Genomic DNA, 14,649 nt, shown 5'->3' with positions numbered 1-14,649 from the left:
GACTACCTTATCAGAGCTACTTCTCTAATTGGACTACCTTATCGGTACTATTTCGGATTGACAGCTCATGAGCTCTGATTGACAGGCCATGATCACGTGACCATCTTAGACCGTACCCAGAATGGTATCATTAGGTTGGAATTTGTTATACCTTTCCTTTGGTGCCGTGAAGTCTATCTCGGGCCTCTTCACAAGGCCTTATCAACGGTCTGTTTAGGTTCTCTCATATTGACATTTCTTGTTGGAATACTATCTGGTATCCTAACCCATAACAGTACCTTCTGGACCTTTGGTACTGGAATGTACAAGGCCAAGAAGAAAGGCCTTTTACCGCCTTATGGGTCAGTGCAGGAACCAGCACTTTAACCCTTGTCCCGCTGGTACCCCTAATGCCAAATTTTTCTCTTACAGCATGAAAAAATATACTCAGCCATGCCAAAATTGTCAATTAATCCACAATGTCTTTTATAGGAATGGCAAGGAATTTACTATGCAAGGCAGAAAGCAGGAGACAGTGTGCAGCAAGATGTAACAATAACTCCTGTGATAGGCCAGGGAGGGTAAGTATCACTATTTACTACTAGGAAAACAGACATTACCTAGAAAAACTAAAATAAACAGCAGCTACCTGATTTAATGTCACCTGGCAGAGGGCAAGAATGTTCTAGAAACATAGAAACATAGAAAATAGTTGCAGGAGTAGGCCATTCGGCCCTTCGATCCTGCACCACCATTCAATAAGATCATGGCTGATCATTCACCTCAGTACCCCTTTCCTGCTTTCTCTCCATACCACTAGATCCCTTTAGTCGTAAGGGCCATATCTAACTCCCTCTTGAATATATCCAATGAACTGGCATCAACAACTCTCTGCGGTAGGGAATTCCACAGGTTAACAACTCTCTGAGTGAAGAAGTTTCTCCTCATCTCAGTCCTAAATGGCTTACCCCTTATCTTTAGACTGTGTCCCCTGGTTCTGGACTTCCCCAACATCGGGAACATTCTTCCTGCATCTAACCTGTCCAGTCCCGTCAGAATTCTATATGTTTCTATGAGATCCCCTCTCATCCTTCTAAACTCCAGTGATTAAAGTCCCAGTCGATCCAGTCTCTCCTGATATGTCAGTCCAGCCATCCCGGGAATCAGTCTGGAGAACCTTCAATGCACTCCCTCAATAGCAAGAACGTCCTTCTTCAGATTAGGAGACCAAAACTGAACATAATATTCCAGGTGAAGCCTCACAACTGCAGTAAGACCTCCCTGCTCCTATACTCAAATCCCCTAGCTATGGAAGCCAACATACCATTTGCCGCCTTCACCGCCTGCTGTACCTGCATGCCATCTTTCATTGACTGATGAAACATGACACCCAGATCTCGTTGCACCTCCCCTTTTCCTAATCTGCCACCATTCAGATAATAGTCTGCCTTCGTGTTTTTACCTCCAAAGTGGATAACCTCACATTTATCCACATTATAGTGCATCTGCCATTCATTTGCCCACTTACCTAACCTGTCCAAGTCACCCTGCAGCCTCTTAGCATCCTCCTCACAGCTCACACCGCCACCCAGTTTAGTGTCATCTGCAAACTTGGAGATATTACACTCAATTCCTTCATCCAAATCATTAATGTATATTGTAAATAGTTGGGGTCCCAGCACTGAGCCCTGCGGCACTCTACTGGTCACTCACTGCCTGCCATTCTGAAAAGGACCCATTTATCGCAATTCTCTGCTTCCTGTCTGCCAACCAGTTCTCTATCCACGTCAGTACATTACCCCCAATACCATGTGCTTTAATTTTGCACATCAGTCTCTTGTGTGGGATCTTGTCAAAAGCCTTTTGAAAGTCCAAATACACCACATCCACTGGTTCTCCGTTGTCCACTCCACTAGTTACATCCTCAAAAAATTCCAGAAGATTTGTCAAGCATGATTTCCCTTTCATAAATCCATGTTGACTTGGACCGATCCTGTCACTGCTTTCCAAATGCGCTGTTATTTCATCTTTAATAATTGATTCCAACATTTTCCCCACTACTGATGTCAGGTAACTGGTCTATAATTACCCAGTTTCTCTCTCCCTCCTTTTAAAAAAAGTGGTGTTACATTAGCTACCCTCCAGTCCATAGGAACTGATCCAGAGTCGATAGACTGTTGGAAAATGATCACCAATGCATCCACTATTTCTAGGGCCACTTCCTTAAATACTCTGGGATGCAGACTATCAAGCCCCGGGGATTTATCGGCCTTCAATCCCATCAATTTCCCTAACACAATTTCCCGCCTAACAAGGATATCCTTCAGTTCCTCCTTCTCACTAGACCCTCGGTCCCCTACTACTTCTAGAAGGTTATTTGCGTCTTCCTTCGTGAAGACAGAACCAAAGTATTTGTTCAACTGGTCTGCCATTTCTTTGTTCCCCATTATAAATTTACCTGATTCTGACTGCAAGGGACCTACATTTGTCTTCACTCATCTTTTTCTCTTCACATATCTATAGAAGCCTTTGCAGTCAGTTTTTATGTTCCCAGCAAGCTTCTTCTCATACTTCTCCTAATTAAACCCTTTTTCCTCCTCTGCTGAATTCTAAATTTCTCCCAGTCCTCAGGTTTGCTGCTTTTTCTGGCCAATTTATATGCCTCTTCCTTGGATTTAACACTATCCTTAATTTCCCTTGTTAGCCACGGTTGAGCCACCTTCCCCATTTTATTTTTACTCCAGATAGGGATGTACAATTGTTGAAGTTCATCCATGTGATCTTTAAATGTTTGCCATTGCCTATCCACTGTCAACCATCTAAGTATCATTTGCCAGTCTATTCTAGCCAATTCACGACTCATACCGTCGAAGTTACCTTTCCTTAAGTTCAGGACCCTAGTCTCTGAATTAACTGTGTCACTCTCCATCTTAATAAGGAATTCTACCATATTATGGTTGCTCTTTCCCAAGGGGCCTCTCACAAAAAGATTGCTAATTAGTCCTTTCTCATTACACATCACCCTCTAGTTGGTTTCTTGACATTTTGTCCAGAAAACCATCCTTAATACACTCCAGGAAATCCTCCTCCATTGTATTGCTACCAGTTTGGTTAGCCCAATCTATATGTAGATTAAAGTCGTCCATGTTAACTGCTGTACCTTTATTGCATGCATCCCTAATTTCTTGTTTGATGCTGTCCCCAACCTCACTACTTCTGTACACAACTCCCACTAGAGTTTTCTGCCCTTTGGTATTCCGCAGCTCCACCCATACAGATTCCACATCATCCAAGCTAATGTCCTTCCTTACTATTGTGATAATTTCCTCTTTAACCAGCAACGCTACCCCACCTCCTTTTCCTTTCTGTCTATCCTTCCTGAATGTTGAATACTCCTGAATGTTGAGTTACCAGCCTTGGTCACCCTGGAGCCATGTCTCCATGATGCCAATTATATCATATTCATTAATTGCTGCCTGTGCAGTTAATTTGTCCACCTTATTATGAATACTCCTCGCATTGAGGCACAGAGCCTTCAGGCTTGTCTTTTTAACACACTTTGCCCTTTTAGAATTTTGCTACAATGTGGTCCTTTTTTATTTTTGCCTTAGGTTTCTCTGCCCTCCACTTTTACTTTTCTTCTTTCTATCTTTTGCTTTTGCCCCTATTTTACTTCCCTCTGTCTCCCTGCATAGGTTCCCATCCCCCTGCCATATTAGTTTAACCCCTCCCCAACAGCACTAGCAAACACTCCCCCTAGGACATCGGTTCCGGTTCTGCCCAGGTGCAGACCATCCGTTTTGTACTGGTCCCACCTCCCCCAAAACCGATTCCAATGTCCCAGGAATTTGAATCCCTCCCTTCTGCACCACTACTCAAGCCACATATTCATCTAAGCTATCCTTTGATTCCTACTCTGACTAGCACGTGGCACTGGTAGCAATTCTGAGATTACTACCTTTGAGGTCCTACTTTTTAATTTAACTCCTAGCTCCCTAAATTCAGCTTGTAGGACCTCATCCCGTGTTTTACCTATATCGTTGGTACCTATATACACCACGACAACTGGCTGTTCACCCTCCCCTTTCAAAATGTCCTGCACCCGCTCTGAGACATCCTTGACCCTTGCACCAGGGAGGCAACATACCATCCTGGAGTCTCGATTGCGGCCGCAGAAACGTCTATCTATTCCCCTTACAATAGAATCCCCTACCACTATAGTTTTAGCTATCAATGTTCCAATTCTATAAAAATATGAACTCTTGTAAACTTAAAGATCCCTGATGCCAAGCCTGTAAATCTTCCTTGGGATTGCTTTTCCTTTCTTCAGTAAGCTTTAATCTTTCTCCTCTATGTGCCAGGGACACTGCACTGAGGAATATAGTACGTGTAATAAGGGCATACAATGTGACCAAGACCATTGGGAGGTCAGAGGATTGGGAAACTTTTAAAATCCAACAAAGAACGACTAAAACAATGATAAAGAGAGGGAAGATAGATTATGAAAGTAAACTAGCACAAAATATAAAAACAGACAGTAAGAGTTTCTATAGGTACATAAAAAGGAAAAGAGCTAAAGTAATTGTTGGTCCCCTGGAGGATGAGACTGGGGAATTAATAATGGAAAATAGGGAAATGGCAGAGACGTTGAACAAATGTTTTGTGTCGGTCTTCACAGTAGAAGACACTAAAAACATCCCAATAGTGGATAATCAAGGGGTTATAGGGAGGGAGGAACTTCATACAATTACTATCACTAATGAAGTAGTACTCGTTAAGGTAATGGGACTAAAGGTGGACAAGTCCCCTGGAACTGATGGCTTACATCCTATGGTCTTGAGAGAGGCAGCTGTGGAGATAGTGGATGTATTGGTTGTAATCTACCAAAATTCCCTGGATTCTGGGGCAGTCCCAGCAGATTGGAAAATCGCAAATGTAACAGCCCTATTTAAAAAAGCAGTCAGACAAAAAGCAGGAAACTATAGACCAGTTAGCCTAATGGGAAAATGCTGGAGTTCATTATTAAGGAAGCAGTAGCGGGACATTTGGAAAAGCATAATTCAATCAAGCAGAGCCAGCGTGGTTTTATGAAAGGGAAATCACGTTTGGCAAATTTGCTGAAGTTCTTTGAGGATGTAATGAGCAGGGTGGATAAGGGGGAACCAGTGGATGTGGTGTATTTGGATTTCCAGAAGGCATTGGATAAGGTGTCACATAAAAGGTTACTACACAGGATAAAAGTTCACGGGGTGGGGGGTAATATATTAGCATGGATAGAGGATTCGCTAACTAACAGAAAACAGAGAGTTGGGATAAATGGGTAATTTTCCGGTTAGCAAACAGTGCCTAGTGGGGTGCCACAGGGATCGGTGCTGGGTCCTTAACTATTTATAATCTATATTAATAACTTGGATGAAGCGACCGAGTGTGATGTAGCCTAGTTTGCTGATGATACAAAGATGGATGGGAAAGCAAATTGTGAGGAAGACATGCAAAATCTGCAAAGGGATATAGACAGGCTAAGTGAATGGGCAAAAATTTGGCAGATGGAGTATAATGTGGCAAAATGTGAGGTTATCCACTTTGACAGAAAAAATAGAAAAGCAAATTATAATTTAAATGGAGAAAAATTGCAAAGTGCTGCAGTACAGAGGGACCTGGGGGTCCTTGTGAATGAAACACAAAAAGTTAGTATGCAGATACAGCAAGTAATCAGGAAGGCAAATTGAATGTTGGCCTTTATTGCAAGGGGGATAGAGTATAAAAGCAGACAGGTCCTGCTACAACTGTACAGGGTGTTGGTGAGGCCACACCTAGAGTACTGCGTACAGATTTAGTCTCCGTATTTAAGGAAGGATATACTTGCATTGGACGCTGTTCAGAGAAGGTTCACTAGGTTGATTCCGGAGATGAGGGGGTTGACTTATGAAAGTAGGTTGAGTAGGTTGGGCCTCTACTCATTGGAGTTCAGAAGAATGAGAGGTGATCTTATCAAAACATATAAGATAATGGGCCCAAGTTTCCACACGATAAAAAACGGGCGCCCCTCCGAGCTGGGCGCCCGTTTTTCGTGCCTAAAACGGCGCCGGAAAAAAAACGCGCGATTCTGGAGCGCTTTGCAGCTCCTTGTCTGCCTGGCGCGGCGCCCAGAGGGGCGGAGCCTACACTCGCGCCGATTTTGTAAGTGGGAGGGGGCGGATACCATTTAAATTAGTTTTTTTCCTGCCGGCAACGCTGCGCGTGCGCGTTGGAGTGTTCGCGCACGCTCAGTGTGAAGGAAACATTGGCACTCGGCCATTTTTGTAGTTCTTTGTAGCTGTTTAATTTTTGAACATTTTTTAATAAAAGCACATTGCCATCAGCACTGAGGCTTCTTGCAGCCTTCTCACTGTCACCTTCCCCCCCCGCGGGAACGAACGGGCGCCTCCCCCTCCCCCCCACCCCCGCGGGAACGAACGGGCGCCTCCCCCTCCCCCCCCCGCGGGAACGAACGGCTGTTTCCTTCCCCACCCCCGCGGGAACGAACGGGCGCCTCCCCCTCCCCCCCACCCCCGCGGGAACGAACGGGCGCCTCCCCCTCCCCCCCACCCCCGCGGGAACGAACGGGCGCCTCCCCCTCCCCCCCACCCCCGCGGGAACGAACGGGCGCCTCCCCCTCCCCCCCACCCCCGCGGGAACGAACGGGCGCCTCCCCCTCCTCCCCCCCCGCGGGAACGAACGGGCGCCTCCCCCTCCCCCCCACCCCCGCGGGAACGAACGGCTGCAGCATTCTCCCCCCCCTCCTCCCCCCCCCGCGGGAACGAACGGCTGCAGCATTCTCCCTGGCTGAAGCACTTTCACACAGGTAGGAAGATGGTTTATTTAATCTTTTCTTTGCTTATAAATGTTTATTCAGGTTGGATTTATTTGTATAATATTTGTAGAAGTATAAATAAGGATTTATTGTAGAATTTAATGACTTCCCTTCCCCCCCCTCCCCCCCCCACCTCGTTCTGGACGCCTAATTTGTAACCTGCGCCTGATTTTTTAATGTGTAGAACAGGTTTTTTCAGTTCTACAAAAATCTTCACTTGCTCCATTCCAAGTTAGTTTGGAGTACGTTTTCACTGTGGAAACTTTGAAATCAGGCGTCAGTGGCCGGACACGCCCCCTTTTGAAGAAAAAATTCTGTTCCAAAGTGGAACTGTTCTACCTGACTAGAACTGCAGAAAAAAAACGTGGAGAATTGCGATTTCTAAGATAGTCCGTTCTCCACCAGTTGCTCCTAAAAATCAGGCGCAAATCATGTGGAAACTTGGGCCCATTGAGTGGGCTCGACTTGGTGGATGCAGAGAGGATATTTCCACTCATAGGGAAACTAAACCTAGGGGACATAGTATCAGAAGAAGGGGCCACCCATTTAAAACTGAGATGAGGAGGAATTTCTTCTCTGAAATCTATGGAGTTCTCTGTGCCAGAAAGCTGTGAAGGTTGGGTCATTGAATATATTTAAGGCGGAGATAGACAGATCTTTGAGTGATAAGGGAATAAAGGGTTATGGGGAGCAGGCAGCGAAGTGGAGCTGAGTCCATGATCAGAGCAGCCATGATCTTATTAAATGGCGGAGCAGGCTCGAGGGCCCAGGTGGCCTACTCCTGCTCCTATTTCTTATGTTCTTATAAGAATAAGGGCTATTGCATTGAACGCCACTTTGAATTTTCACAGTAGAACTGAAGTAATTAATCATGCAGCAATATTCAGAATTGTATTTTGTCTTCATTCAATGTTGTAGTAATCTAATCTTGTGATCAATACCAGTGATTGAATGTGACACTTTCAATTTTCCTCTATTAAGTGTGAAAGAGATTAAAAGCCCATATAAATCCTTGGAGCTCGGTTTATTTGTAAGAGTGGTGTGCATCGCAGTGGTTTAAATGCATAAGAAAACGATTGTCACTCCTAAAGAATGATACGTGAGAGGTCTCATTATTAACGGTTCAAAGTTCATCTGAAAGGTATCCATGTGCCAAAGTCTTTAATAGGACTAGTTGATCTCCCATGGCATTGCACATGGTGGGAGTGTGGGTAGATTTTGCCTTCGTGCAATACTGTAAAACGGGTGATAATGAAATGGCAGCCCGTTTTACATCTTTCCCGATTTTTATTTCCATTGACTTCAACAAGCCAGCCCATGCCTGGGGCAAAAAGGGCGGAGCCATTTTGAGGCTAGTTCTGGAGTACGGATCTTCAGCACGACAGCCGAGACATTGTCGAGGCCTGAAGCCTTTGCGTGTCCAGTGAGCTCAGCTGTGCAACATGGAGTGAATCAAATTGGCTGAAGACTGAAATCTGTGATGATGGGGACCTGATGAGGAGGCTGAGAAAGATAATCTACTTGGCACCTCTGGCTGAAGACGGTTACAAATGCTTCAGTCTTGTCTTTTACACTGGCATGCTGGGCTCCGCCATTGTTGCGGATGAGAATGTTCATGGAGCCCCCTCTCCCCTTAGTTGCTTAATTGTCCACCACCATTCGCGACTGGATGTGACAGCACTGAAGAGCTTTGAACTGATCTTTTGATGGTGGGATCACCTAGCTCAGCCTACAGCATGCTGCTTCTGCTATTTAGCAGGCATGTAGTGCTGTTTTGTAGCTTCACCAGGTTGAAACCTCATTTTCAGGTACACCTGGTGCTGCTCCCAATATGCTCTTCTGCAGTCCTCTGAGTTGGTCATCTGAATTTATGGAGGAAAGTAAGCAAATATGCATTATTTCAACTCTTTCCATAATTTTCATTTTCTCTGTTGAAGATTCCCACTGGTAAAAACTGGAGAAATGAACTGACAGTTTGGACTGAACCAATAATGAGGTGTGCTGGTGACACAGTATAGGGCAGAATTTTCAATCAGTAAGTTAATGGCTGTGGAAGTGCAAGTGGAACTGTAGTGTGAGCACATTCCACAGTGGTACACAAACTTGGCTGATTGGACGTTCGGCCCTTATATAGTTTAACACAATTATAGAACTCCAACTGTAACTGCTAAAGTGTTGACAAACACATTTCAAGTGTCTGTAGACAGTGTCGGCTAGAAATTACACTCCACAATATTAGCACGCAGATGTTAACAGGCTTTAACCCAAAAACCGCCATTTAAATAGTGGAAAAAGCAAGTTCATATAAACATATTAAGTATTCCAAAGATTTTTCATTTTTTTATTCATAATATAAGGAATGGGTTGATAGAGGCAAAATGGCGCACAGTAAGATGGGGCACAATGACAGGAGAAGCTCCCCAATTGCTGTTGAAATGCCTTCTCATGTCATAATGGTGACTAAAGAGACCGAGGAACAAATAGAAAGATACACAACCCTGACAATGTGATTGGCGGGGTGGGGAATCACATATTCTAGGGTTTTCTCCCTCATCGAATCATTAAAGAATGTCTTAACCGTTGGTGTTTAGTAAACTGAAGAAGCCCCATTACTGACCCCCTGTCAAATGTTTGTCAGTGTTTCATCTGATTCGCTCAGGAGTGTGACTGTACTTTTTCTATCAATAGGAAAATTAGGCACTTTGTGTCCATCAAGAAATTGTGCAGTGACAACAATAAGCTGGTAAGATATTTAACTGTTACTTTTGTCATTTTTTTCCACTCGATGGCTCTTTTTAATGTATAACAGCAGCTGTAGCCTTTAAGAGGCCAATGAAAGTCAGCACAGACTGTAATGAGGTTCTGTTGCTGTTTCTTAACCATAGTTACAATTTCCATTTTACTTGACTTTAAATTGCTGGAATATCTCTTTATAATTAGGTAGCTTTAATTGAGGTTTAAATAGTGAAACGATATTAAGCTCACATTCTGGTCTTACCTAATTACTGCTGACCCTGTTGAAGCTGTTGCAGTCACTCTTCAATTTCTAAGCAATTACCTTTAACTGGAGTTTCACCCATGCAACCCTCCATTATACCCACTTGGCTCCACACTTGTAATCATTGTCAAATCCCGCTGCTGTGAATCTGATTGTCCATTTAGATCTCTGTGAAATATATCCTCGTCACCTTCCTGAGGGGGTACTTGTGCATGAAACACAAAACGTTAGTACGCAGGTACAGCAAGTAATCAGGAAGGCAAATGGAATGTTGATCTTTATTGCAAGGGGGATAGAGTATAAAAGCAGAGAAGTCCTGCTACAGCCGTACAGAGTATTGGTGAGGCCACACCTAGAGTACTGCGTACAGTTTTGGTCTCCATATTTAAAGAAGCATACACTTGCATTGGAGGCTGTTCAGAGAAGGTTCACTAGGTTGATTCCAGAGATGAGGGGGTTGACTGATGAAGATAAGTTGAGTAGGTTGGGCCTATACACATTGGAGTTCAGAAGAATGAGAGGTGATCTTATCGAAACATATAAGATAATGAGGGGGCTCGACAAGGTGGATGCAGAGAGGATATTTCCACTCAGGGGAACTAAAACTAGGGGAAATAGTCTCAGAATAAGGGGCTGCGCATTTAAAACTGAGATGAGGAGGAATTTCTTCTCTGAGGATTGTAAATCCATGGAATTCTCTGCCGCAGAGAGCTGTGGAGACTGGGTCATTGAATATGTTTAAGGCGGAGATGGACAGATTTTTCAGCGATAAGGGAATAAAGGGTTATGGGGAGCAGGCAGGGAAGTGGAGCTGAGTCCATGATCAGATCAGCCATGATCTTATTAAATGGCGGAGCAGGCTCGAGGGGCCAGGTGGCCTACTCCTGCTCCTATTTCTTATGTTCTTATGTTTTTAATGCATTTCCGGCAGTATGTGGGGAAAGGGAATATGAGGCAGCCAGTTTATGGCTTCTATTCATAGAAACATAGAAAATAGGTGCAGGAGTAGGACATTCAGCCCTTCTAGCCTGCACCGCCATTCAATGAGTTCATGGCTGAACATGCAACTTCAGTACCCCTTTCCTGCTTTCTCGCCATACCCCTTGATCCCCTAGTAGTAAGGACTTCATCTAACTCCCTTTTGAATATATTTAGTGAATTGGCCTCAACTACTTTCTGTGGTAGAGAATTCCACAGGTTCACCACTCTCTGGGTGAAGAAGTTTCTCCTCATCTCGGTCCTAAATGGCTTACCCCTTATCCTTAGACTGTGACCCCTGGTTCTGGACTTCCCCAACATTGGGAACATTCTTCCTGCATCCAACCTGTCTAAACCCGTCAGAATTTTAAATGTTTCTATGAGGTCCCCTCTCATTCTTCTGAACTCCAGTGAATACAAGCCCAGTTGATCCAGTCTTTCTTGATAGGTCAGTCCCACCATCCTGGGAATCAGTCTGGTAAACCTTCACTGCACTCCCTCAATAGCAAGAATGTTCTTCCTCAAGTTAGGAGACCAAAACTGTACACAATACTCCAGGTGTGGCCTCACCAAGGCCCCGTCCCTGTACTCAAATCCCCTCGCTATGAAGGCCAACATGCCATTTGCTTTCTTAACCGCCTGCTCTACCTGCATGCCAACCTTCAATGACTGATTCTTGGGAGTCCTGCTCTTAAAACTTAAGATTTTTTTCTTCTAGTCAATTTCCTCTGTTAATTATTTTTCCCTCTCCCTCCTCTCCTTAAGGCATTGATTCTTCAATGGTGTTTGATTGCACAGATGCCAGCCACTGGTATCTCATCCAAGTGAACTCCCATGAGCGGTCACTAGACAGCAATCAGGAATGAGAACACTGACTGATTTTTTTGCCCTCCCGCCCCCCCCTCTCTAACCCAGGAGTGCTGGTACTAATTACAACACCTCTACTACTGCTTGGCTGCGATCAGCCACCTCAAGCACAGATTGAGGACCAAAAGAGTTGCAGTTCTGATCAAACTTGACTAGATCAAATTATCTGCTTAAAATAAATACATTAACTACTCTGTTAAAATAATGCTTGCAGAAATTTGACATAATCCTGTTATAAGAGCACACAAATAATGCAGAAGGAATTTGTTATCTGATCAGTGCTAGGATCACTGTTCATAATTTATATTAACGATTTAGACTTTGGAATCAAAAACACAATTTGTAATTTTGTCAATGCCGAGGAGGACAGCAACAAATTACAGGAGGACATTAATAAACTTGCAGAATGGGCATATAATTGGCAAATTAAGTTCAACACAGATAAATGTGAGGTATTACATTTTGGTAGGGAGAATATGGAGGTCACATATTACTTGGAGGGTCGGGTGGAGGAACAAAGGGATCTCATAAGAACGTAAGAACTAGGAGCAGGAGTAGGCCATTTGGCCCCTCGAGCCTGCTCCGCCATTTAATAAGATCATGGCTGATCTGATCATGGACTCAGCTCTACTTCCCCGCCCGCTCCCCGATCTCGGAGAACAAATGCAGAAATCACTAAAAGTTGCAACACAGGTTAGCAAGGCCATAAAAAAGCAAACCAAACACTAGGGTTTATTTCTAGAGGTATAGAATTGAAAAGGTGGGAAGTGGTGCTAAACCTGTGTCAAACCTTGGTTCGACCACGCTTAGAGTACTGCGTATAGTTCTGGTCGCTATATTATAAAATAGATATAGAGACACTGGAGAGGGTGCAGAGAAGATTTACAGGAATGATATCAGAAATGCGAGGGTATACATATCAGGTATCTCTTGAAAAAAGAAGGCTCAGGGGTCTTTAAAATGATGAAAGGTTTTGATAGAGTGGATACAGAGAGAATGTTTCCATTTTTGGGGAAGAACATAACAGAGGTCATCAATATAAGATTGTCACCAAGAAATTCAAAAGGGAATTCAGAATTTTTTTTTTACCCAAGGAGTGGTGAGAATGTGGAACTCGCTACCACAGGGAGTGATTGAAGTGAATAGTATAGATGCATTTAACGGGAGGCTAGACAAGCATATGAGGGAGAAGGGAATAGAGGGTTATGCTGATAGATTTAGATGAGGAACGATGGGAAGAGGCTCAAGTGGAGCATAAATGTTGGCATGGACTGGTTGGGCCGAATGGCCTGTTTCCGTGTCATATATCCTATGTAATCCTATATAATCCTATGTAATCCTATGTAAAACCATTTATTTTTCCAGTGAAGTTGAGCTGACTATTTGTACAATGAGCTGAAAGCTTGAGGATGTGAAACTTGTGATGTTCTCACATTTTTGTTGGCTGAGACACGTTCTGGAGAGGAGCAGTTCATAACCAGTCATGGCTTATTGACTTTATGTGAATTATACTGAAGTTAAAATGTGAATAGATTGAGATTGAGCACTTTCCACTTGATCATAACTCTGGCTCTTGGGAAAATTCATTACTAACCTCTACTAGCATATAAAAGTAAGCAGAACTCATTAGTTCTACATCAAGTGTATTCATAGGCAGGGGGGTTTCCTCATGCCCGCATGGCTTATATTTGTCATGTAAACTATTTTTGTCTGATTGGAGGCAGTTCAGCTTTTGAATCTTTAGGTTGACTGTTCACAAGCACAGCAGTGGCGGGGGGGGGGGGGGCGGAGGCCATGATTGTGGAGGGTTGTAGTCACGGGATTGTAGTGGCTCAGATTATTTTGTAGGCCCCGGAGGAGCACTCCTGATCTCCAGGGCCCACAAAAACAATTTGCTGCTGACCTTTGGCAGGTCTCTTGCGTTCCATCGCCTTAAACGCAAAATAAATATCTAACACCGTTGAAATAACTGAGATGAAAAGAAAAACTGTGCATCCTGGAAATCTGAAATTAAAACAGAAAATGTTTGAAATGCACAGCAGGTCAGACAGCATCTGAAACAGAGAGATAGGTCAAATGTTTCTGAAGTAGGCTCCCACAGGGTGCTGACTGACCTGTTGTAGATTTGCATCATTTTCACTTTTTGTCCCTTTATATAGCTACTTTTATAGCTACATTATTTCCTCATTTTTTTTCCTTAATAAAGAGTACTTTATCAAGACTTCTTGTATGAGTGTCTGTTCAAGAATAACCTTTTAACATGCAACAAAGTCTTGAGCTAAATGCTGTTTACCCAAACACTATGGGCCCGAAATTGATGGCCTTACCGTCCACTGTTGCCGGTTTCCGCCGAGTTTTTTTAGCCGCTCTCCCCTCGGTAACAGATCCCTCCAGGTCTGCATCCGGCGATAGGAGAGTACCGCCGGGAACCACCCGCTGACGGCCTCTGGCGGCCAAGTCGCGTAAGTGACCTCATGTCTGCCGAGTTGGCAAATTGGTGCAGGCAGGAGTCGGCAGCAGCAAGGGGGAAGGTGTAAGTGTTTACAGGGGAGGTGTTTTAGACATGGGTACTTCGCGTTAGGGGCCTGTTTAGACAGGCCAGACTGTGTACTGTACTGCATTTATTTGTTTTACACACCAGGGTGTGTGTGTGGTTTTACTGGGTGAAGGTATGTGTTTTAACTTTAATAAAAGCATTGCAGGTATTTGGACCAAGGTACCCGTCCCTGACTCATTCATCTGTTCCGTACAGTGATAATTCCGTTGTGTGTTTTAGAAGCACCCCCACTTTACCATAGTTCTAACGCTGAGAATTATTACTGTACGGAACAGATGAATGAGTCAGGGACGGGTACCTTGGTCCGAGTACTGGCAATGCTTTTATTAAAGTTAAAACACACACCTGCACCCAGTAAAACCACACACACACCCTGGTGTGTAAAACAAATAAATGCAATACAATACACAATTTGGC

At 43.9% G+C, this 14,649-nt stretch overlaps 1 protein-coding gene across 6 annotated transcripts in view; it reads left to right on the top strand.

The window, feature by feature from the left end:
- The window catches only part of pde8b (phosphodiesterase 8B), a 496,872-nt gene that overhangs the window by 401,772 nt on the left and 80,451 nt on the right, over positions 1-14,649 (top strand). For all 6 annotated transcript variants that reach the window (XM_070879862.1, XM_070879856.1, XM_070879851.1 and 3 more), the window contains 2 exons: positions 472-560; positions 9,521-9,575. In XM_070879862.1, coding sequence (XP_070735963.1) covers positions 472-560; positions 9,521-9,575 — 144 coding nt within the window. The remainder of the gene's footprint in view (positions 1-471; positions 561-9,520; positions 9,576-14,649) is intronic.

This window comes from Pristiophorus japonicus, chromosome 1 (genome assembly GCF_044704955.1).
Source record: "Pristiophorus japonicus isolate sPriJap1 chromosome 1, sPriJap1.hap1, whole genome shotgun sequence".
NCBI classification, from domain to species: domain Eukaryota; kingdom Metazoa; phylum Chordata; class Chondrichthyes; family Pristiophoridae; genus Pristiophorus; species Pristiophorus japonicus.
Note: the sequence above shows the minus strand (reverse complement) of the source record. Positions and strands in the feature narration are given on the sequence as shown.